This window comes from Antrostomus carolinensis, unplaced genomic scaffold (assembly GCF_000700745.2).
Source record: "Antrostomus carolinensis isolate BGI_N321 unplaced genomic scaffold, ASM70074v2 scaffold6700, whole genome shotgun sequence".
Lineage (NCBI taxonomy): Eukaryota > Metazoa > Chordata > Aves > Caprimulgiformes > Caprimulgidae > Antrostomus > Antrostomus carolinensis.
In genome coordinates this window covers 36,578-63,145 of record NW_010286360.1, presented here as the reverse complement: position 1 = coordinate 63,145, position 26,568 = coordinate 36,578, and the positions used below count along the sequence as shown (strand labels likewise).

At 38.5% G+C, this 26,568-nt stretch overlaps 1 protein-coding gene across 1 annotated transcript in view; it reads right to left on the bottom strand.

Annotated features, from left to right (window-relative positions):
• Nucleotides 1-549: 549 nt before the first annotated feature.
• Nucleotides 550-26,568, bottom strand: part of ELAVL4 (ELAV like RNA binding protein 4) — a 62,551-nt gene continuing 36,532 nt past the window's right edge. The window contains exons 3-7 of the mRNA XM_010165210.1: nucleotides 21,016-21,119; nucleotides 10,373-10,526; nucleotides 9,802-10,027; nucleotides 8,344-8,382; nucleotides 550-4,042 (exon numbers count right to left, since the gene is read on the bottom strand). Of these exons, the coding sequence (XP_010163512.1) occupies nucleotides 3,715-4,042; nucleotides 8,344-8,382; nucleotides 9,802-10,027; nucleotides 10,373-10,526; nucleotides 21,016-21,119 (851 nt within the window). The 3' untranslated portion in view covers nucleotides 550-3,714. The remainder of the gene's footprint in view (nucleotides 4,043-8,343; nucleotides 8,383-9,801; nucleotides 10,028-10,372; nucleotides 10,527-21,015; nucleotides 21,120-26,568) is intronic.

Below are 26,568 nucleotides of genomic sequence, written 5' to 3'. Positions count from 1 at the left end.
ATGGAATGGAGAAACAGGTACCTCACATGAATGAGATGTACAAGATCAGGAGCCAACCTTTAAGTAGGGAAATAATCTGAACCAAAACTGGCCTCTCTGAAATCAACAGTAAAGTGTTACTGTGTGCAGTCACATTTCTGTATTTTCATCTCACTACTTTTCTGAGTGTGAGGTACACAGAAGAAAGGACAGAAAAAAGTTAGGTGATGAACCTCACAAATGCTGTAACGTAGATAGTGTTATAAAATAACACTATGTACTATGGCTCTTTCTTAAATGGCAAGTACAGTTTTTTTAAAAAATGTGCTGGTACAGGTGACATTATGTTGTGAAGTGTGTGTATATATCACCAAAAGTGTGTGTATATACACATATAGATAGATGGAAGGATGATGTTTTTCAGAGCCAATTCTTTAAAAAGAGCAAATTATTAACTTCTGGATTTTTACTATGGCACAGTCAGGTTGATTTAAGGGTGAATTAAGCAAGCTGTAAATTTAAGAACAAACTCATTCAGTGGCCTGAAATTAATTATTATAACCAACATGGTAACTTAATCTCACAAAACCACGAGTTTATTAATAGGTGAAGGAGCTGAAGAACAACACAGTCCATCCAGCCCTCTGATATAGTTTTCCTAATCTCAGTTACGAAATTCAATGTTGCAGTTTTACAAAGTACATATTCTCAATTAGTGAATGTTACAGAACACAAACATGAAGTGAATATCTGTATCAATGGGATTCAAACAAGTCAACTGAAAGAAGTATCAACTCTAGTTATAACACATGGTGAAAAGAATTAAATTTGGAATGTGATCAAAGATACTGTTGTACAGCAAATAATATGTACACACTGTTTCATATTCCATGACATTCATAGCATATTCATAGAAAAGTCAAACTAAATGATGGCTTAAAAACTGTATTAATGCTGAAGTTTGCTCGCTACTTTTGTTAAGTGTTGATATTGACTGAGTTAATATTTTCATTGTGTAAAAATACTGTATATAGTAGAAATCCTTCAGTATCTTCCACATTCAAGTAAATAAAGTTACAGTTACAGTTTGGTATTTGGTGTTCAATATCTTAAATTAAATGGCCGACTCCTTCTAACCTTCAGAAGGAAAAACAAATAATGAATATGCTCAATCTGGTTTGACTAGTATGTTTTTCTCTTGAAGACCTTGCTTCTGAAATCAGACTCTAACATCTACCTCGTTTGAGGTGCAGCTGGGATGACTAAAACATCTGAACACAGTTAAAAAGGTGGAAAGTCCATAGCCATTCTACACACTTTCATTTATTGTCTGGACAATTAAAGTACAAATAATTCAAACACAACAAGGTTATGAAAAAAACATTTACAATACTTTCCCTCAGAAATGATCTAAACTAGCAAGGTTAACATGAAGTCATTCATTATAACTAAAGTATACAACTGCCTGGTCCTAAGAAAGATTTTTTAAATTATTATTATTATTCAGATAGTAAAACACATCGTAGAGAAAAGATTCTGACATGCCTTCCCCACTAATGCTTAGCAAATGCATCAAAACTTTCCCAGCAAACTGCGCTCATTCATAGCAGATGATGTATAAAGGTTTCCCTGAACATTGAATGAGTGTTCCTTTAAACTAAAATCTAACATTGTTAAAGTAAAAAACTGATAGAATTATGATGCAGCCTTTGCTTTAGTTATTTGTCTACTACAAAAGTTTGCCTCTTCAGTGTGAAAAAACAATACTTAGTCTACATGCAGTTAGTGGGTATAGCATGGAAAAAATGCACAAAATAAGCACAAGTTATAAATAACCATAACGTTTTATTACCATTAAGACTAAACTTGTATTGAAAAGATTTTATATAACAAGACAAGAAAAGCAATAGCAAATTTAACTATCAACTAGATTATGCATAGCGAGTAACTGTTTCTAGTACTCAGGGAAGAGCATGACCCTTTTTTGTTTTAAATATATAACCGTACAAAGCACAAACATACTAAAATGATCAGTGCACTGGACATGGGAGAGCACCCCCTCAGTCATTTTGTTCCCTTAGCTCTGTTTTCCCCAATCTGAATTACATTAAAATAAAGACCCAGTTGTTTTCTTTTCTACTGTGCAGTAAGAAAAAATATTCACAACAAACATGACAATATATCAAACAATATTTCTACACAAGTTACCTTGATACCTCTGTCACTTAAGTATCATAAGAAAACAGTTTAAGACATATACAAACAAAACTAGCAAAGTGTTACAACTTATAATAAATTAACCAAAAGAAAAAATAACTTTATATATATATATATTTATATTATATATACACATACACACACAACAAAATGACACAATAATATGCTTCTTCCCATAGTTTAAGTAAACAAATAAGTAGACTAGCCAAACTAGCTATATTTGATTTTGGCCATATGCATCACATCGGCAATTAAATAAATAAGTGTTTCAAGCAACATAAACAGTGTTCCAAATGTGCCAACACAGCCCAATTATATTAGCTTGGGCTATAAAGTGAATTTGAAAATTCTTAACAAATTTAAAGCAAATGTATTTTTTCTAAACACATTACATTTAACTATGATACTAAGATATGTAAATAATTTCGTAGCACCTACTGCTCAAACCAAGGAAGTTTTTGATCAAAAAATTAATTTTTTTTAACTTTTGTTCTGCTGATATCCCATACTGATGACTTAAAGAAAAACTGTCTTGCAACTCATCTCCTTGCTTTTGGGTTTTGACTGTGGGTAACTGCGTGCCTGGGAAGAACACTCTCCCGTACTGTATTTAATATTTTTATTACATGCTATGAAAAGATACGAAGATCATCTGTTTGTAGCCCATCCTTCAAAAAACAATCTACTAATCCAGTTTAAAACACACATCTTGATCTCTAAAAAGTTACCAGTGCAGTATGAACATGACAAAGTTGTCAATTTCCCCTAAATTAGCCAGTCAAAATATTTTTTTCTCAAATCCAGATTCTCTTGTAAAAATTCTTTATATTTTATAAAAATAGATTTTTCTTGAAACCCATTTTCAGCAAAGAGACCACCTCTTTGGCAACATTGTTAATGTTATTTAAATTGTTATGTCATCAGGTATCCCCCGTTACCCCATTCCCTAACAGAAGACTGTTTAGTTCACATGATACAAAAGAAAAAGGAAAAATAAAAAAAGTTGCAAAATTATGTTCTTCTTTTTGCAATTCTTATTGTTCCTCTTTAATTTATCTGGGGGGTTTACCAATCTGATTCAATAAATGTTTTGAAAAAAAAGAAAAGAAAACAAAAATCTTTTTTCTCGCTTTTAATCCCATTAGTTTGTAAAAATTGTTTTTGTTTTATTATTTTTCAAATGAGTGAATGGTCATCTTAAAAAGACCCACCTTCAAGGAAGGTAGTAAAACTAGCTGGCCGGGTAAAAATCCCTGCACATTGTTATCTATGTATATTATATTCAACAACGACAGCTATGAAAGAACATTCAATGCATCAAAGGTTTTTTTTTTTTTTTTCTAAGCATTATAAAATCCTTTCCTGTTCCTCACAGGATATCCAATGTTTTAATACTTAGGCAACACTGGCTTATAAAGTCCATGGTTGAATATAAGCCTTGAAGAGTTTTTTTTTTTGTTTTGTTTTGTTCGTATATATATTTATATATATATATTTTAGTAAGTAAGGATATGAAATTCAGGATTTGTGGGTTTTATTGGTTTTAAAGGAAACTTGCAATACTCTGTCTCCTAAACGGTATCCATTAAGGCTGGCAATCGCCATGGCAGCTTCGTCGTAGTTGGTCATGGTGACAAAGCCAAATCCCTTGCACTTGTTGGTGTTGAAATCACGGATCACCTTGACGTTATTGACTGCTCCAAAGGGACCAAACAACTGCCACAGCACGCTCTCATCCGAGTCGGGGGACAAGTTGTAGACGAAGATGCACCATCCAGTCCCAGTGTGACCAGGGATATTCATTCCGACAAGGCTCGTCATACCATCAATTGTGATCGGAGAAAACCTACCAAGTAAAAAGAGGGGTCTATTCTAAATATATCTCTTGGCACAAGCTACACGGAACCAAGACTTCAAAATAAATAAGCCAATGTTAATGAGGGCTCTTGATCCTATCCCTGGAAGATGACTACACAGCCACCCTTGGTCTCTTAACTCCTACTTAACTAGAGGGGAGCTGTACTTAAAAACCAGACCAAATCTGGGTATAAATGCATCTCCCTTCAAGGATAAGCCCTACTCAGATGTATACAAGGATCTAATAAAAGAAATGCTCAAGGACAATCTAAGTCAAAAAGGGCCCACACATGCTGCTATCAATAAGAGTTCATTTGAAGAGGCCTGTAGGAATTTGTCACTTATTCCCATCACTAAAATAATGTTATTTCAGGGCAATGAAGATCTAATACTGTACTTTTCACTAGCCTGCAAGGAAAAAACCCTAAAACTTCAAGACTTATTTTAAGGGATTAATATGAAATGCCACTGTGAGGATTCAGCTATAACAGTAGCCTCTTCAGCTAAAAATATTAGAGACATCTGTAAGAGGTGTATTTTAATTCTCCTCCTAACATAGTCCTTAATTGACATACACTGGGAAAAAAATCTAGTTGATAAAGTCCTAACACTGGTCACTTATTAAAGGATTTAGACAGCAATTGTAGAGTAAGTAAAACAGTGCATAGATATAATTAATGAGCATGTCAGCTAATACCTTCACACTGTGAGACTTCATGTCCATGACAGGCTCCTAGGTTCTTCGGCTAGTCAACGCAGAGAGACAAGCTCCTAGAAATCTAATATAGCACCCTAACCTTCCTCCGCCACATTGTCTTTTGGGACCCGTTTTTTCAACTTAAACATCTGAAGTGGGAAGCTGAAGCCAGGTAGTGTGTTTATGAACACAGAACCACCACAGAATAATAGAGGCTGGACATGCTGCTCATGGCCTTGCAGAGGAAAGTTTTTAAAGTCTCCAAGGATGGGAAGTCCACTGCTGGAGCCCCTACTCCAGGGCTCTACCATCTTCACTGCGAATTAATGATCTTCCCTTATACTCAGTTGAATTTCCCCTGCTGCAACCTGTTACTGTTGACTCCTGTCCTTTCGCAGCTGACCTCTGAGAAGAGCTCAGCTTCATCTTCTTCCTAATGCCCCTTGTAGATATCTGAAGACAGCAGACAGGGGCTGAACTCTACATTTGCCTTCCCCGAATTTCACCACGTTCCTCCAGCTTGTCAAGGTCTCCCCAGTGGCAGCCACGGCCAAGAGCAGAGCAACTGTCCCTGCTCCCTCACCAATTTAGTGTCACCCATTAATGCAAAGAGGGTGCACTGCAGCCCGTGACTCAGGTTATTAATGAAGCTGTTAAGCAGTATCAGCCCTCAGGATCAACATAATTTTCCTTTCATCAGTTTGAAAAAAAAAAAAAAGTGACATGCTTTCTGAAGCGACACTTTGGGATATGTTTTAAAATAACAATCGCACAGAGGAAGTATCTTAATAAAAATCCAGTTTCACATGTACCTTCAATATGATGAGTTTTAATACCAGAATTGAATAATAATTACTCAGGATTTTTTGAGTGATGACTGAGGGAGTGGAAGGGGGGGGACTCAGTGTTTGAGAGAGCTCTTGTGCTCTCTAAAACATCTCCTTTTACACTTGTAGTATTTCCACACACATTTAGCAATCTGTACAATATTATGCAGTGTATATAAAATAACCATAAAAGAAACTACACACTTGACGGCTGCTCACCATTCTGTTGACTCCTGATGGCACTTTATATGTATATTCAAGGAAAAAAGACACTTGGAATATACATCTTAAGCTGATGAACACCACTGGGGTGTAGCTATGCTATAAACGAGCAGTTCATAAATGCTCACACCATTGGATCCTTGGATCTATATACAGGTTTGCAGACAGTTTATTAAAAATACGTGGCAATTTTCCAACTGAACTTCACTTTTGCAAATCCTACTCTCACCATCTTTTCATTTCTCTCCTGCGTACTGAAACTGGTAACATTATCATAATGGCTTCGCATGGCTCTCACCCACGGTATTTCCCCAGCTGCTGAAAACAAAGACGGCTGGACAAGGCTAATTTATACTGCTCCTGCCACCATATGTAGAATTGTAAATAACAAGGCCAGGACTGAGAGCTCGTACAAGCCAACAGCTTCAACTTCTTTTGAAATTTGGAAGATGGGACTTTAAGCCCATTGCTGACAAGTGCCAACTGTGCTAGTAACATATGTAAGCCAGCAAATGCTCCTTTTCTGCAGTGTTTAAATTCAACATGAAATACACCACTAATGTGTACACTACCCTGTACATGATGTTCTTGTAAAATCTGTACAGTGCAAAGTGGTGCATGGCACACAGTATGCTATAAAGTTTTGCATTTTTAAGGAATGCTGCACTGATGTAAAGGGTTAAGGCTTCACACAGTTCACTGTAGAGTGGTTTTTCCCTGGAAACCTTCAGGAGCTTTGTAGCTTTCAACTGTTTATGCACCATAAGCACAGGAGCTGTTGTAAATCCAAGAAACCAGCACAAGTGTATGACACAAATACTACCTAACTTATTGTATAAGTAGCTTTGCTACTAGCAAGTGAGCTGAAATTAGTGTCAATAAAGCCTTTTTTTCCACATCAGCACATATCATTTTCCATCAGTATCACATCGTTAACATGGGGAAAGAACAAACCAATCCCCAGACCCAGGAAGATTACACTATGGATGCATCAAAGGCAGTTTCAGAAATTTTTATCAGTATTTTTTGTGTGACCCTATGGCTGTAAATACAGAGTTTGCTACTGCAAGTACAAGATTTGCTGGGAGGAGATAAAGATGCCTACAAAACAACATACCCCCCCCCACCCCCCCGATTTAAGGCTAACATTGCAGACTCTGAATACTAAGAAAGAAGGTGCATAACCTAAAAAAACCCAGGTAACTATTTCCCTCTGTAGGTCACAAATCAAATTTTCAAATTCAAACCCTCACTAGCTCAGACTAAGCCCTGTTTGTCCTGTGCCACATGACAATCCAATTCCAGGGAAAGCAGCAGCAAACCCAGGGAAAAATCCCCTGAACAAACTCATTCTTCTGACACTGACTTGTACCTGACAGACACTTGAGGCTCAAAGTTTTGCCATGTTTTTGGCAATGTATCAAGAAATAAGTGAGGGGAGAACACAGTAGAAGCAGCATGTGATAGAATCAGGTGGTAAGTTCTGACTCACCGTATCACCACCACCACTAAGGACATCCTGAATGTAACGAATGTACTAACGAACACCAGAAATAGTGCTTCTGCAAAGATACACTGCCTCTGTTTTGACCATTACTTTTGTAAGTAACAGTGATTTCTACGATAGCTACTGTGGCAGTAGTGAAAACCCATGTTACTGCCCACGACTAGCTAATGTAAAGATATACTTACCATACCATCTTACAGGGAGAGCTTAAAAAAAAAGCTCAAGTAATTTTCAAACGTGGTGAGCAGACCATTTCAGAAGATTAAGTACTATTTTCTCATCTTAACTGTGGGGGATGGCTGGACATCTTATGGTAACATCAGGAATAAGACTACACCTTTACTCTGCTGTGAGGTTCGCTTGCGCTGATGCGTGCCGTTAGAAGAAGCTAATAGCACGTCAACTCCTTTTAGCTATCAGATCAAACATTGAACATACTCACGAAACAGCGTAAATGTCTGCAGCTGAACTTTCACACATGCGTGCACATACACACAAACACACAGAGCTATTAAAAAAACCAACAAATTTCAAGCATTGAAAAAATTTCAAAGTATTAAACCTGTAACAAAAGAAACTGAAGGCTGATTAAGGTGCACACAGCTATATTTTCAGGTCAAACTTGTGAAGCCGGATGTAGTAGAAAGAAGGTCTTAACAGATTTAGACAATAGTAGCGTAATTCTGTTTTTGACATATCAGAGATTAGTTAAAAACTCAAGTTAATAGTTCTGATTCTGGAAAAAGTGCCATTTGGAAGGACAACTGCAGTTTGAATGCTTGTAGCTGTTGCACCTAAACCATTTGAGAAGCCCACCTGTAAATAAAAAAAAAAGGTTGAAAAAAACCCACAGAATTTGCATGTGTGGCCTTTAAAGTAACAAAACCAACTGAAGTCCAAACTTAAAAAGAATTTGACATGCTGGTGGAAGAAAAAAGGAATTAAAAAAAAAATAAAGTTAGTGAATTAAAAAAAATAAATTGTAGCACCAATCTGTGCCAACACGGACATCTGGCAATCTGTGGAATTCTAATTACCTCTTTACGCCATAGGCCATATTAAGCAAATTGTCCAGCCTGAAAAGAGAAGGAGGGTCTTTGGGTTAATGTCTCACAGATGGCAAGATCGCTCAATGGAACTATTATTAATAGCGTTCCATTTTCAAAGAAGAAACATTCAACAAGTTTCCCACACATCTAAGGAGCCTAACAACTCCCAGCCTGCTTTGTTAAGTCTGAGGTTGTGCTTAAATTTCCACCAAAGCATTTAAAGTGATTTTTAACTTTGTCTACAGTCTGAGATAAAAATCTTCATTTCCAGGGTTTGGTTTTAAAAAAATCCACTTCTGATTTGTCTTTTAAAGACAATATTGGCATAATTTTTTTGCAGATAAGTCAATCTTATATTCACAGTTAACTTGGAAATAAAATGTTAAGTCCAAAATTGCTGAAACTAGAAAAATTCTTGATTCTAACTGCTTTAAGATAATACATTCTTCCCATTATATTACATATATTTAGTATTAATCCTCCACGATATGTCAATCTAAATGACCAAATTTTGCAGATTATTAATCTGTTTTCTATGGAATCACATTAAAGTCCTTCTATCCATGGAATGATTCAGTGATAATCTCAAAGGACACAGCTGTGTGCCAAAGACACAAAAACAAGCGTAAATTTAATGTATCCCATGACTAACTTTTAAAATGATGTTTAATTCATTAGCACTTCTCATCACTGAAAAACTAAAATTACTTTTAAATAATTCTCTAAAGCCAGTATGCAACTCAGTTATGTGAATATGTCCAAGTTTTGTGTGGTTTTTTTTCTTTTCTTTTTTTTTTTTTTTTTTAAGGCAGACTTTTTATTTGAATGTTAGGTTGCCTGAAAATTATTATCAAATATAAAAGTAATGAGAACATCATGTATTGCTAGTTCTGGCTCGCGTATCTGATGGAAACAGTATATTCAGAATGCAAAGCGTAACATCCCCAAAAGCATCTGAAGAGTCACACCAAAGACTAATACAAGGTCTCTTCATATCAAGAGCAGATATCTCAGGCTAATAAATTTAATGATACTGCTGCTGACTGGAACAGACTCAGCTTTTTCCCTGCTACCAATCCACTGTCATTAACATCAAAGTCTAAGCTGCATCAGAACTGTAATAATATAGCAGAAAATAAAAGCATTACCAAAAAATAAGGAAGAACAGGATAGTCACTGCTCATTTGATTATCAGTGTAACTCTATTCTGTCCTCCCTTTTTCTATGAGACTTCATGAGATCTGATTGTACAGTACTTCAGCTGTTTTAGTAAATACAACATGACTACTGCTGTCAGCAGATTTTCCTCCTCATTCTCCACGAAAGAATATTTAATTTTACAAAGAAAATCAGGTCAGCCTACACAACTAAAGCATGTTTTCCTGCACAGCACCTGCCCCACATTGTCGTCACTGGTGGAACTTCAATTCTTTTCCAGGTAATTACCTGAATCTCTGAGCCTGGTGGTGAAGTGGTCCAGGGTAGCGTCTGTTGGGAGACTGATACAGCTGTGAAAGGAGTGCCTGGCTTGTTTTCTGGCTGGGGTTATTGGCAAACTTCACAGTAATCGGTTCTGTAGCACCACTAGGCTTCTGGCCATTTAGTCCCTTTATGGCTTCTTCTGCCTCTATTCTCTTATCAAAACGGATAAATCCCACACCTCGAGAAACCCCTACGAAGTAAAAGCATGTGAACAGATGAATATTTGTAGGAACAGTTTAATCTATGTAATGAACAAACTGAATGTGGGTTTTGACTTCACAGAATACACAGCTTGCAAATTAAAGAAAGTCCTATAAAGAAAAACTCCCTTCCCAGCTTTGCTCTCCAAAATCAGCCCCTATCATATTTAATATAATGATTGTAAGTAAACAACATCCTGCATTTTCAGATCCCTCATTAAAGAGGCAGCAGCTCTGCCTCCAAACAGTTGTGCTTATAAAGAACCAGGCATTGCAATCATACTGCCTTAAATCTCAGAAAGACATACATATATAAAGAAAAATTTTCTTTTAACCTGTGACTTGATCAACCAGAATCCGTGAGGTGATGATGCGCCCATATTGTGAGAATAACTGCTCTAATTCTTTCTGGGTCATTGTTTTCGGAAGGCCGCTGACATACAAGTTTGCATCTCGGATCGATGCTGAACTTGGACGGGCATATGACACCTATGGATTGAAAAAAGGAAGCGTTATTAGTAAGCTAGAGCCACACTTTACATTTTAAATGGACAGATTATTTTCTGTCCTTTCACAAGCAATAACCCTCAAGCTTAGCTGCTACCTGTTCTGCAAAACCAAAGCCAGGAAATGCTGGAAGAACAAAGAAAGATCTAGAGACACCTTAAAAACAAATGAAAGGGTTGTTCAGAGGTAGATTAGTGTGCAACCTGCTACCCTATGGGTTGTGGGTGCACAGATGATTTACTGTATCCAACCTTAGCACATACGGAGCACTCTGAAGTTTCAGTATGTTTTATTTCCCCCCACCCTCCAACTGTCTGAAGCAGATCAGGTCATTTGCAGAGTGATCTTTTGTGCTCTCTTTGTTTTCATCCTGAGCTGGCAAGATCTGTTCTGGATGAAAGTAAAGTACCAGTGAAATTAGACTAAATGAACATCTGCTCGGGGAACTGTATACTGACACTCATTGTCATAGCTGCACTTTATCAAAAGAAATTTCCTTGCACTATAAGCCCAGAACCAGACCATAAAATATTATGACCAAGCAAACAAGAAAATCTAGCTGATGTACTGCATGTATGCTTCTGGAAAGTTATTAAATCAAATCTCTTAACTGCTTTTCTACCTGTGAATCAGATTTGTAATTAGAATATGTGCATAAAAAGCTTCATGCTCTTTTAAAATAATATACACATTTAGAATGCACGCATTTAACGTAATAAAAACACTTCCTGGATAAAACCTAATGGCATGTATTCAGCACAGATCATGAAGAAATACTTTGCAGCACATCTGAAATAGCACTGGATCAAAATCTGAGTATTTTGCACTTCATCTCGATTTATTTAAATATAATCAGATCAGTACATTCCTACGTTATGTCTTAAAATGTGTCTTGGAAGGAAAAAGGGGGGGTCCCATCATGAACACAATGCTTTCAGCAATTGTCTCCCCCTCTTCCCAAGCTTTAGCCCAAACACAAATGATGTCAAATGGATGTCTTTATGTGTTTTATGTGTCAAAGAGTTGTCTTTATGTGCTCCACACCTAAAAATAGACATTGACTCACAGAAAATGATGTGAATGACTAATATTTGCTTCCACAATCTTCTCTGCATAATAGCAGACAAACTCTAAAGATTCCAGATTTTAAGGTTTTTGGCAACTTCTTTATAACTTACATGCTTGTACATAACCTTTTAAATCTAACATTTACAGAGAAGGCTATAGAGGAGGTGGAAAAATTTATTTTGGGAAAGAAATGTGGAAAAGAGGTTAGATAAAATTTGCATCAACTGAAGCAAGCTCAGGCACAGCAGAAAGGCACCAGCAGACATAATGAGCAGGGAAACCTTCAGGTGCAGAGATCAGTGCTGAAAAGGAGAAGTATATTGGAGTAGAAGCTACTTGGTGCCTCAGCAATTTAGGACCTCACAGCCCATGAGCTCTGATGAGGTGCAGCACTTAAGTCACTTAATCACTGTCCCAAACACCGCGCTGATGCTCCGGGACCAGAACACACACAGCTCCACTTGGCTTTTACATAACTACCATCTCACCAGGTGCTTGGGGAAAACCAGAGATAATAACTACACTGTGCTTTCACCTAGAGGTAACAAGCAAAAAATCACTGGTTTTGACCATGCTTGGTTTGGTGGTTTCATATTAGTGGCTTCTCATTTATACTCCATGCCAGGGCATTTGGAAAAGCAGATTCTCTCTCCATGCTCTGCAAAATGCCTTACTTTGAGAGGGTACTGTAAGGGTTCAGACACCTACAGTTTAACCTACTTTAGGAATAACAGTTTGAAAAACACTCAAAAGCCTCTCTGGAGTGAGGGTAGGGACCTTACCTATTCCTCAAAACTGAGAGCTGCAAAATTAATAAAGTTCCTGGGAAAACAGCCAGGGGTTTCCTTTGGGTTTTCCCACTCTGGCACACTCATTAACCACATTACAGGGAAGATGAAAAGTATTGGAATAGGCAAAACCCACCACTTCCTGGGGAACTGAGTGCCTGACATTTTATATATATATATACATCCACATACAGAAAATGCTCTACTCTTGTGGGCAATGCAGATGCACAGTGGAAGGAGACTGCACACTCCCAAATCCATCTACTCACAGCACATGCAAACACCTATTGCTGCTCAGGTCTCATTTTTATTTCTTCCTGCAATCAAACATTCAGGTCACAGGGGAGCCAGGGCTGAAGAAAGAAGCTGCCAAAAGCAACTCAGCATCTTTAATATCAAGGAGAAAAGGTTGCAAGCTGAATGGACTCAAGGCTAGTAATGTCAATTATTTATCTGCTTTTGAATCTTTTTCATCTTCCCTCTCAGGTCAGCCAATGACAAATCGATCGGTTAGACCATGCTATCCTGCTTTCAAGCTATTATTCAGCTAGTACTGAGGACGGGATGTCTTCCCATGTATTAGCTGTCAAAGGAAGAAAACACCCACCCTGACCCTCCACCAGACCAGACACTCCTTGTGCTGTGTGAGTTAAAATGGGAGCCAAAACCAGCTCCCATTTTATCACTGAAAACTGCAAAGCACTCTGAGAATGTTGCATTAATTTTTTATATATTCACACTTAAGGATGATTTTTTTTCCCCCCTCACAGTAGTATTAGCACCCTATAATGAAATAGCATGTTGAAAAATAAAAGAATATTGAAATCCTAGCCACCACAAAAAATCCAAATAAGTGGAGTACACCAAGCTACTATTTGACACAGGCATTTCTCAGCATTAAAGTGTTTGTCCATTTGTATGACAGCTGGAGGTCGAACGACAGTGTTGTGTTTCACTGCGTAAGACAAATTAGGAGTTCTTCAGTCAAATTTGCAAGGAAGATAATAAAATATCGTACAATTCATTTTATGGCTTGCTGGCCTCAGATGTGAGTTTCTATAAATATATATATACACTAACTGTGAAAAACATTTGCTAGGATATTTCTCATCTGACATTGAACATTAGCTTGTGTAAGGGCTTCTCTTTAGTATAAACAGCCATCTCAAGAGTCTGCACCACTGTCTCCAAACACTACTGCAGAGTCATAAGGTCCAGCATTTCATATCTTCCACGGTAATGCTCATTTTTGTTCAGAAGCACAGAAAATATCTCCAAGTTAATTATCTTCCCTATTGATTTCCTACCCATTTTCCCATGTAGAAAACTTTTTGAAAAATTTCTAACCTCAAGACTCTTCAGAACATAAATTGAAGTGGTCTGGTCTTTCCAAGTCAGAGCCCACAGCACAGGCACCCAGAGGCATGAATGCATCCCATTTGTCTTACAGAGGTGAGGTGCTGGACACAACAGCGACCATTTAAACACTGACACTTAACCATTTCAGAGCTGCTCATCATAAGAGATGCCTTCAGCTCATATGCTAATCCTGGACTTCTCAAACATTTAAGTCCATTTCTAGAAGCTTCCTCCCTAAATGATTTTTTTTTTTTGTGGTGCAAGTCAGAATAATCTCTCAACTCCCTTCTGTCCTCATCCTTCCCTGAAAGGATGTGCTCTGCCAGCAGAGCCCCCCTGCCTCTGGTCAAAGCATCTGCTGAAAAACAACTTAGCAGCTTGTGTCTTTCAAAAACAAAACTTCTCCAAGGAGATGTTTGTCTTGCTCTGCATCTACTGTTACTCACCTGGGGAACGCGAGACTAGTCAGGAGTCTTTAACAATAGAGTGCTGCATGGCAGCACAGGTGTCCACAGGCCACCAAACCACCCCACCGTTGGTACCCTGGACATCCCTCCAGCCAGGAGCAGGTAAGGTGCAGTTGGTGTTAAGTGACTTGCTGGGCAGCTTTCAAAAAAGTTTGTGTAACATTCAAAACCACTAAACTTCTTAGTGATCTTAGTAATTTTGGAAGGCTTTGCTTTGTCTCTTTGCACAACACACTTTGAGACACAGGACTTCTTGCATGACTTTTGGGGTGACCTGCTTTTTTTCCGAAACATATAAAATGGGGACAACCTTCCTTCACTTGCTGCCTCTTATTCCACTGGTAAACACACAACTGCTCAAAGAGCTTCGCATGTGTAAATAAGCACAATCTCACTTGTTTCACACACGTACAAAGCCAGAAGTAAAAACTGCTTAACACCAGAGGATGGGTTACAGCCAGAAGAGATGTTTGCCCACAGCCACTTACAGGCCCCCCTCCATGCCCTAATTCTGCACAAAACCACAGATTTAAGAAACCCTCCTGTGAAAGCTACATGCTTTGTCAGAACAACCGCACATAAAAACCCTCTGGTCCAGAGGCTGAGGAGTGAAACCTGGAGTATTTTCACATCCACTGCTTGCAATGCTTTGTCCTTTCTCTTCTCTAAGCCCTTGGCTGGGGGATGGAGGGGAGTGACAATGCACTTTACTGTTGAGCAATTCAATACCATTTTACTGGGATTAATTATGATTGCAGGTAAGATACAACGGTCTATCCCATCATTTCAGGAAAGACATCCATAGATAATAACCTAGAAGCACTCAGCTGTATCAAGAGCAGGGCTAAGAGAAATAATTGCTCCAGCTCTGTGGAACGAAAAGGATTCATTGGCAAAACTGAAGCAGTTAAAATAGAAATCTCGATTAAGAGAAGATGCACAAAACCAACAGGAAAAGACTCTCTGGTGCCTGCTGAAAGCAGCAGAGCCAAATCTGGACCTTCAAATGCTGCACTGAAAGTCCTTCGAGCCGCAGCATCACTACAGGTACAAGGAGCAGAGGAGGATTTGTTAATAAGCACTACAAAGTTATGCAGAGAGAGGCTCCTAGAGAGCAAAAACAAAGTAAACTTATTTGAAGCCTTCCAGCTCTGTGGATTGTTGAAGTTTCACATTCAAGGCTTTGTCCCAGAGTACAGCAGCCACAGTAGATGACCCCTCTTATTACTAACTCTGAGCTACCACAAAACAGAACAAGCAACCACCTTAATTTTAAAAGGAACTATAGAAAAACTAAATCCCACATCAGCAGCTTGCAAATGTCTGTAATCTGAGTTTTAGGGAAAAGAAGTGCATACTCTTTTACACCTCTACCCTCTACAAAGCTCTGCTGGACCTCAGGGGGGAAGGCTGGCTGAAGGTAGCCAGTGACAGACGGGGTGCAGCACACACCATGTCCCTGTGTACACGGGAAGCTTAAAAATGCAAACCAGTCCAACATCCTCCACCCCCCCCAGACCCTCCATCTCCTCTCCTTCACCAAACACCTAGGCCCTCTCTGTGCTTTCCTCTCTATTAATTTTCATTTTCCGCAGCTCCTCCACAAAGCAGAGTATCCCCAGATCTCTCCACACACCTCCTCTCACCACCCAGCCTTGCACAACATCCCATTTCTTCACTGGGACAGGCAGCTGCAGCTGGTGGCTGGCCAGCCTGGTGGCAGGTAGCCCCTGGGGAGGCCATGGGAGATATAAGCAGAAAACAGTTTTCAGCAGAGCAGGCATCAAGGGGACCCAAGACCAGAGCTCTGCTACTGTAACTGTCAGCAAGCCAGCGTGTTCTGGTCAGACCTGAAAGTGTTGGGTTTAACCCCCCCACACCTCCCAAGCAGTTTGGGACAGGGTGCAGCTCCCTTCCCCATCGCTCGCTGCCGCAGCCTCCCTCCTCCTCCTCTGCCTTGTGCTTCCTGCGCCTCCTTCACCCGCCGAGCGCAGCATGAGGGCAATCTTTTTGACAAATGACTTTGTAGGACTGAGAAGTCTGTTATTTGGTTGCTGTTATTTGGTTACCCTACAGTGACAGGATGGTTTCTAGTTTTGCAGACAATTACAATTAACACAGACAGATTTACAGCCTGAATTTTGTAGAAATATCTGGCATTTTGAAAAAATGCCAGAAAACCCAAGATAAATAGCAAGATCTTTGGAGTAGTAGATGTTACTACTTTATTTTCGGAAAATACAGGAGTACTTTCTCCCACAGCCCTATTTACTGTATTTTAAGCTAGGATCATCCAGTCCTATAAATCAAAACAGGAGAATAAAGCAGAAACAAGAATTCTGAGCTAACAATAGCAAGTGTTAAAACAGCAGTAGCTATATTCCATGTTATTTAAATAATTTAACTGAAATTTAAAGTAATTACAGAAAATCTGACCACAGAGAAATCCTATCTGTTTGTATTTTATTGTCTGATAGATTCAATGGATTTTAAAACTGGAAGGCATCAAGTGCTCAGAGAACGCAGATTCCTTCTCCCTTTGCTCCAGCCATGTCACAGCACGCTACCTGCTCCTGCGAGGGAAGAAACAAACAAACCTATTTCTCAGGTGACAGAGAAAAGGAAGGAGAGGAGGATGTAAGACTGCACACTTCACAGGGTCACCAGCTCTTGTTAGATTTCAAACTTCCTTTCAAAACTCAGTTCCACCCTTGTTCCAGCACCCCCCAACATGAAGCCACGTCAACTGAATCCCCACATAAATTGTAAAGTGCTTCCTTTACTTCCTTTCAGACATTGTCTTTTTTTAGGGCAAAGCAGCACAGTTTAAGCAATCTCTGCCCCATGCACCACACATCTTATTTTCCTTCTGATATTTGATGCAACTGAATTGCCAGGCAATCTTCAACAGCAGCAGTGACCTTTCATATGCTTTTATGGATGGGCAAATTTAATTTCTAAAAATAGATTCAATTTCTGGAATATATATTTATTTCAACACACGCTGTATCTTCTCTCACTCTAAGCTGTTTTGTAGAATTATGTCAAGCTTTAGAAGGAAAAATAAAGTGAAGCCCTTCTCCCTCACAAGATGATGGTGATGCTACAAAATGGTGTAAATAAAATATGCACTAGGATCGGCTGAAGAGGAATATAACATGTATAACCTATTACCACCAAACACGTAATGCTTCCTTCAATGCTTTCCCCAAACAGATATTCTGTAAATAGTCACCTATTGACTTTGACTTGAAAGGGCATCATTGACTTAAATAAAATGCACATAAATATTTTAGCTGCTACAGTAAAAAGGGATTATTTATTGTAACAATGAAATAATAAAAAGAACATTTCTTCAGTTATTTTAGGCCACACATCTGAGAGCAGACTGTGCCTAGCTGTTCTGCTGATCCTGCTATAAAACCAGTTCCTCCTGTGACTGCATGGCTGTTTTGCAAGGCATCAGGAGAGAGAACATTAAGCTGCCACAAAAACATTACAGAAGTGTAGAGGACAGGATCTGGGGACACATGCAAAAAATATGCCTTTTTTTTTAAACAGGAATTAAGTTCTTGTGGGGTCAAAAAATGAGTGCAAATATGAGCCCTCATAGTCAGCTGATGTTTGGTCTAGGAGCAAGGGACAGCAGAGCCCATGACTGAGCAAGGAGACAGGACACAGCCAGCAGGACCAAGGTGACCTTGGGAAGCAGAAGTAATGCGCCCCGTAGAAGGGCTTTCACAGATTATTCATTTCAACTTTCCATTAAAACACCTTCCAAACAAAAGGCAGTCAGAAATGCTACTAGCAGCTAGCCAGTGTACATGGGCAGAGGCTGAGGTTCAGCCTGCCCATCAACAGGACATTACAGATTCATTCTGGGACATTTAAACCAACCACACTCATGAAGAAAACAGAATAAAGTAACACTCAAGGCGCTTTTCCAGCTCCATGTTATTCTAGTATTTAATTAAATCTTTTTTTTTTAGCCTATAAAACTACATGCCACCAAATTTCTTCCTACATGTTCTTTTGAGACAAGCTTTTTCAATGCACCAAAAGTGCATTTTTAATAAGTGTAAAGGGCATCTAGTTCGACTAAATCCTCTCCTTCCTTTTAACTCTGAGAAATAGAGTAATTCCACAAACTAAAATACTTCAACTTTATAATGAATGACAGTGAGATGCTGGAAAGGGGCTTGTGGGGGCAACAGGCAAGCTAGGAGGCTTCAGCAGCACTGAGTAGGATTTCTCACTGCTTTGCAACCCACTGGGAACAAGGGCTGTCTCCGGTGACACGGGTGCTGCCAGGAGCAGTAAAAACACAATTCGCCACTCAGCGTGGGCACTGGGAAACCTCCATCCCCATCACACAGTACTAGGGAAGTAGACCTAATTTATCACAATGTTAGGGGTTGGAAGGGACCTCAAAAGATCATCTAGTCCAACCCCCCTGCCAGAGCAGGAACACCTACAATAGATCACACAGGAACATGTCCAGGTGGCTTTTGAATGTCTCCAGAGGAGACTCCACAACCTCTCTGAGCAGCCTGTCCCAGTGTCCTGTCACTTAATTTATTAAGATTTCTGACAGCAAAACATAATTAAAAATACAAAATACAAAGGGGGTAAGGTGAGGTAATTGCATGTAATACTGCAATTAAAAATTGGGTTGGAAACTGCTGATTAGGTGTCCAAAGCTTAGCTATTTGAATAGAAATCTCCCTTGGGTTGGTTTTAGGCAACTGCATAAACACTTACTTGAAAACAATTTTCTTTTAAAAAAGTCTACACATACCTTCCCAATCACTGAAGAAGTTGCACAGCTCCTGTGCATGTCGGTTAAGTCAATCTCATTGCTTATTAAACAGCTTTCAAGATCCCAACAAAATATTATGTATTCTATAAAAGTCTATTAGCTATTAAGTATGAAACCCCCAAACCTAATAAACCACTTGTACTTGTAAAATTTATACTTAATTGAAAGAAACTGAAGAAAAAACATTCTGCAAAGATGTTTTAGCAGGGGAAGACCCTAGATAACAAAAAATCTTACTATGTGCGATAAAAAGGAAGGTATAATAATTTAATTTTGCATGTAAGAGATGTAAAATAACTGGGTTGGAGTTTTGAGGCTTTTTCGTAGCTTATATTTCATTTATAATATGAAATATTCAAATACAATAGCATTGTGCTGGCTCACAAAATCTAAAAAGAGGTAAAACAACATAGGTACTTCAGACAAGAAATACAGCACCTTTGCTTACGCTGAATAAGGTTCAAAATGCAAAAGTGCTGCATTACAAATGGATCTAATTTTTCAAGTTCTAGTGAGTTTTTAATGAAGTATTTTAAATATAAGTTAGTACTTCCAAAATACTATATTCTTCCCAATAATGTGCCTTTAAAAACAATTTGGAGAGCAACTTGGTGCTCAACTTTTCACTATAAGCAGAAACTGCTGAGTCCAAGCGTCTATTTCCACCTGCAGCAGTAGATAAGACAGTAGATTTTGCTGCTTTGCCTTACATATTCCTACAAGTTTTTCTATTTAACTCCAAAAAACCACGATGTGAACATTTTTGATATATGGTCCACATACATATCTATGGGCTGGAACCGGACTGGTCTAAGGGAGGTCTGGAAGTCGTCTTCTCTGTGCAATCCATGCAGCTACTCTACCACTTTCCTAACCCTCAGCTTAGGACTTCTGCTCTTCACTGATCAAACAGACCAGGGAAAAACTTGCTTGAAACAATCCTCAAGAGGTGCAAAGGAATCCAGCACCTATTTTTGTTTTAGGGAATACCACTTTGTCCAAACTAAAACCTTTAGTGAGAAAGGGTAAATACAACTAAAGTATTAACCATACAGTATTTTTTACAAGATATGAAGTCACTGACATTATTGTACCAATATTTTCAAAAGTAAAAATTCTATTTTTATGTTGTTTAATATTTTTTGCTTTGAAATACGATTTAAGTAGAGAAGAAAAATTAAGAAAATGCTACAAATCAAAAGCATCATTCAAATATGATCAAAGCAGTTTCAGCTAAATTGAATCAGATCTGCTGTTTGTTTCCCTTCAATTTTGATTCACACTCTGTATTATTTGTCAGAATTTGGGATGTGGAAGTCTTCCGTAAGCTGTTTCAAAAAAAGCTTTATCAGCCATGCAGCAAAAAATGTGACAGTGTAGAAACTTGCTTTTCATGTGAGACCACTAAAGAAGGTCATTGACTAACTGATGGTCTATTGCAACACTGAAATAAGACTTCAGTGGGATCTCTAATCTCTCCAGCTTTTAAAAGAGTAAATCAAACTAAGGATGGGGAAATTGAGAAAAAAAATTTTTTTTTTTTTTTGAGAATGACACACTCTTGAAACTTGAGAGAAATATACTTTCAACACCTGATAATAACATGAGTGTCACTAAAAGAGTTCTATGTCAAGGTATTTCCCATTAAAACACAAGAAAATGGGTGACTTCTGAATACACCATCACATACTTCACCTCTGTTTATGGGTAACGGTATCACAACAGCTGTTTTATTCTACATTTAAACCTCACTGCTATGCTTCAAGGAGCTTCCTGTCACTTTCCTCCCTTTAATGATAGCAGCAATTTCAGAGAAGACATTTCACCTTCTGTGTGTCCTCCCATTGTTCCAAGGAGAAGCTCATTATCTGAGTGCCCCTTACAGAGATTAAAATAGTGATGGAACTGCCAGAAACCCTTTCAACTACCTTCTCCACTTTCTGAGCAAAAGGTGTTTTGTATTGTCTTACCTTTATGGTTTTGGTCTGGAGTCTGAGTCCATTTAAAGTGTTAATGGCTTTCTCTGCATCCTTTGGATCAATGTAGTTAACGAATCCATATCCTAAACTCTGCCCTGTTGAAACACAAGAAAAAGGAAAAAAACTCAGTGTTTTTTTAAAGCACAGAAACAACGTCTAAGAGCAGGAACAGTTTTCTTACACTCTTCATTTCATCCTTGCTTTCCTCTATGGTCTCTATACCGTTCCTCATAATTTCATTATGTCCTTAATACAATGGAAACCAACACAAATTTTTTTAAATTGCTGTTCTGAAGATACTACTTTAAAAACAAAAAGCAGCAACCCCCCACCCTGCCTTCCCCAGAAGTTCACTGAAAAGTGTGTACAAGGCTTGAGAGCAGCAGAATTGCACGATCGCTTTCTGCCGAGTTCCTAATAAACGTAACTGGCTGACCTGCCGGAGCAGTAACGAGGCCACCTCTTAATCATGATAAAACACATACTCTTGTCATTTTGCTACTGCTTATAAACAAGTTTATAACTGTTTAAAATGCAAAAATTAGGAAGCAGTGTTTTAACATCAACCTTGAAGCAGCTGACTGAGAAACAGACAACCACCTTTACATTTCATTTGATTGCTCAGTGAGGAGTCGGGAAATGGGAAGAGAAAGGACAGAATAAATTGCAGCAGGGTAAGAGACCGCATTAAAGCTTTCCTCTGTGTACGAGAGATGACAGCAGAACCGAAACAGTACAACAACTGCTGCTGTGCACGGGATGGCACGAGCCCACTTTAGCAGCCAAAATCATTTCAACAGCTTCTGTTTTACTAGTGAGATCTGTTTGCGTTTGCAAGTAGAAAGGGGAGAGCTGGTTAATAACTGGGGTAAGTAACATGGAGCTGGCGAGGCCATGCTGTGAGCACTACAGATTCTCCTTCACACAGCGCAGGGACAGAGCTGTGGGTCTACAATGAGCTACAGGAACATGTACAGAGCAGTATCTTTTCCTGATTCCCAAGTACCAATTTTGCAGCATCAACTCTATTAATGCAATGTGACAGACAACCACTTCCAGATCCCTTCCTTCTCAAGCCTCCTACTGAAGTTATTTTGCACATTTGGAAAATACAGATTTTTTTTTTTTTTTTTTTAATTATTAAGGTACATACACTTAAAAGCACACACAGATAATTGAATTTCAAGAATAAGTGAGCCCAAGCAGGCAGGCAAGCAGTCCTGCATTTCAGCCACACTCCTCCTCATACACCCTTTGGTGTATCTGGGGAACAGTGAGCCAAGAGACAACCTGCCTCCAGGGCACCGATGTGCAGGGGATCTAAGTGCCCTTGTTCACAGGCAGAAAGATGTGAAAATCCCTCCCAAAGAGAAGGACAGCACTCGTAGGAGATTTCTATCCATGGGAGCAGCAAAGGGGAACCCAGCTCGGGCACACCAGGAGTGAGTGGAGGTTGGGAAGGCAGCTGCACACCAAGTGCCTCGATGTACCCTGGAGGCACCGATCCTGCCTCCCAAGCACAAAGCTTTGTTTCTTTGTCTCCTGGACTACAAAAAAGCATCTGTGTGTTTCTCAGACACAACCAAAAATACAGCATTTGCTGTAACACAAATACAGGCAGCACTTCTGTCTTATGAAATCAGATCAAAGCACTAAAAGCAGCTAACTATGTGATGGAAGACCCTAAAAATCCATGGAAACACCGCAGTTCATGCCCAAAATGTCCATATGCAGGCATAAGGATAAGAAATGGCTATTTTTAACCCACAGTATATCCAGGGAACAATCCCCATCCAACCATTTTAACTTCAGGAAGAATATAAAAGCATATCCAGTCTTCCTGGAGAGTTGAATTAATCTCAACAAAAATATTCTTACCCAAGTTACACGACATTAGCCAAGAATGAGCACAAGTCTGACTGAGCAAGAAGCCTGGAGCAGAAATACTTTAAAGATACTTTCCGTGCCATGCCTTCCTCTTCTGGTCTACCCGAGATATTTTATACAGCCCCAATCCCTGTACCTCTGAACATATCAAATCCTTAATATATTTGATCTTCAACAGTCCTAGGCAGAAGGAACCCATTCTCTAGCCATTCTTCTTCCTCCCTGCAGAGGAAGGGAGATGCAAAGATTGGGGCTTGGATAACCTGAGTTTGTGTCCCTGTTTTCCCCATGAACCATTTCTTGACCCTCAGAGGTACACGGAGAGTAGGAGTAGCAGACACAGGGCCCTGGGATGCACATCAGTCTATCTGAACACAGGCTTCCATGTCCAACCACCGTTATTCCCAAGGCACATGGACTGACCAACCTCCACAATGATTTTTAATAATCTCTCATAGGAACATTCTCATTTCTGTCAATGCTTCTGCAAGGAAGAGATCATCAATAACAAACCCATAATGCAATACAAGAATAATACAAAGATTTAATAGACCATTCACTCTTTTCCTTGTAGTTCTCCACTAACATTATTTAAGTTTAGATATAATTTCTGAATCTCACTACCAACTGGAAACAAACAAATATTTTCTCCAAGGTGAAAGATAAAGTACCACCAACATGAACAAAGCTGTCTGCATGCATGCCTGCAGAATCTGGCATAAAGAAACCAATTACATTGCCATAAAATTTTGCTTAGAATAATAGGTACACAGAAACATTATTTCCTTTTGTTAGTATATACTCCCGAACATTATGAAATACATAAAACTTGTAATAAAATTTAAGTTCTGTTACTTATAAACTATTGGTTGTGATTTCACATCCAGCATATTAATTGCTACATTGGCTGGATTATATTCTCATGAAAACGTTAGGGTGAGTCTACTGAGCACTGACTTTCTGTTAACTCAAAAAACCCCTTTTATCTTAGAAAAACCTTTGAACGTCACACCCTTTGCAGCCCACTGAAATCTTGGTGCAGTTCTTTCAATCTGCAAATTCCTATCACTGCTTTATGCCATATGCTTCACTTTGTACCAGCGAAGCTGAAGGGAAAAAAATCTTTCAGTGTAGAGCTTGCCACTTCAGAGCTGTATTTTGTTTGGTTTATTTTATATTTTCAAGCATCTTTCCTAAATACCATCATTTAATGAAGACAGATTTCCCCCCATCTCAAAAAAGTAAACAGAAAATAAACTCAGAAAAAAAAATTATGAAAAGCTTTATGACTGCTGGCAGACATCATAAAGTTTTAGTGTGCTAAACATTTACAGCTAAGAAACCAGAAAAATTATATATCCAGCTAAAAACATTATTTTCAAATTACTCTCAAGAGCAATACACCTTATGTGAGATGAAACACAGACTCTAGATAGGAAAGAACTAAAAATTGTTACTGGTAGAGAAAAAAAAAAGAAGGATTTGTTCCAGAATACGGTGAAGCAGTATGAACTTCCAGGTTTTTTCATCATGTACTCTTATTGCACATACTCAAAAAGGGTAACATTTCTTTGGACGCAATCTGGCAGCGAGAAGCAAGCAGCTGGACCTCTCAGTGGGATGCCACACAGACACTGAAGTTCATTCCCATGCTACACTTCCCAGGAACAGCACTGTAAATAGTAAATATTTTCTGTGATTTGGAATCCAATAGTTCACTGCATGCTGTGATTCAGTAGGGCAGGCAAGAGATACTTCTAGATGATCCTAAAACAACACCTTGATATATTGCTATTTCCACTGCTCTTTCTGAATGCTTTTTCTGCAAGCTAGGTAAAACACCATGGACCTCCTACGATCGAGTAAAGAACAGGTCCAAAAGTGAGTGATAACAGTGTTAAAAAAAATATCAAAGACTTGACAGTCTTAAGAAAACCCCACATACAAAACCAAGTCGGTAATGTATGTATTTCATATTTTACAAGGCTCCATTTCACAGAGCAGAAAATTTAAAAGATTAAAACTATGAAAAATAATATGGAAAAAATCTATATACCCTGCTTGTAACATTTATCCATACACCCATAAAATTTGCAACTACAAAAAAGGCAGTGCCAGTTAAAGACCTGTACTTTCCTTTATCTCCTTTGTAAGCCAGTCTGCTTAGGCCAACTCAACTTTAAATTGAGATAAAGAGAAAACAGATGTGTTATGTACACCTGAAGAAGCTACATGAAGTACTAGCTAGCAACCCAGGTGTATGTTAAACAGAAGCTCCTAAAATTACACATTTAAATGAGATGATCTGGATTACCTGCACAGAATAGACTCAAAAAAAAAAAAAAAAAAAAAGAGGCAAATGGTTCTCTTGCGATTTTTAATTCTTACAGCACTGAACAAATTCCAGGAGCCTGGAGGAAAGAATTTTGCACTGAAAAATCAAGAAGGGATGAGTAGATGACCCAAGTAATTACAGGTCTATCAGTCTAATGCTGAGCAATGCAAAATTACAAAATATTTGATACTGGACTCTAATAATAAGGACTTAGAGAGGGGTAATAAAATCAATGTCAATCAAATTGGGTGTATGGAAAATAGATTCTGCCAAATTAAACTGACATCCTTCTGGACGAGATTACAAGTTTGAATCATAAATTTTAAGAATGTCGATTTAATAGCATTGATATACTTGGTCTTCTATAAAGCACTTGATGTGGTACTGCTTATTAATTGACTAAAACAAAATTAACATGGTACACATTAAATGGATTAAAAAAAAAAATCAGCCAACAGATCAAAGAATTGTGAATAAGAAATCACCAGAAAGATGTTTTCTTACAGGTCTCTCCCAGGAAACAGATCTTTGCCCTAAACTGTTTGATTCCATCAAAGTGGAAAAAAAACCAAACATCCGTGCTACAAATACACACATTTTAGATAGCACAAACCCAAGATTATATCCCAAACCAAGTTAACTGTGGCACACTTTCTAAATGGGAAACAAAGGACCAATACAGGGTGATGGATGCTCAAACCACATCTCAAACCTGCATGTTGCCAAGAGGGTTAAAACAATTATTCTTGGGATAAAAGCCACACACTCGAAAAAGAAAAATCACTGCTCCTGACCTGGCTATGGGCTTCGCTGTTGAAGTGTCATGCCCAGTCCTTCCAGAAAGGTGTATGTACTTCAAGAAAAATACCATTGCCCTGGTGGTGGTGATGAGAATAGACTGAGAAACTCTTTCAATTGAAAGATGGGAGTCAGTCTACCTGATCGAAAACATGTTAAGTTGAACCTTAACAGTGCTACATTAGTATTCATCTGAAGTACAGATTAATTTTTTTAAAAATAAGGTTTGTCCAGTAGGTAAAACGTGGAGTCTTGTGTCCCAAGTCCCACTGCTTGACAGTGGAAATAAGAAAAATCAGACTAAAAATACAACAAATGCTGTTTTCCTGGGGAAGGAATTTAGTCTGTTTTTAACACTGACGGTAACAGGTTATTTGAATTACCTACCAGCCATTTTGTCAGCTCTTCTATCACTGGAAATTCTGAAAGTTCAGATTTTTCTTTGAAAACTATGCTCTAGTTCAAGAAGGAATTAATCCAGGGGAAGTTTTGGTGAGATAAAACAGCACTCAATAGGCTCTTCT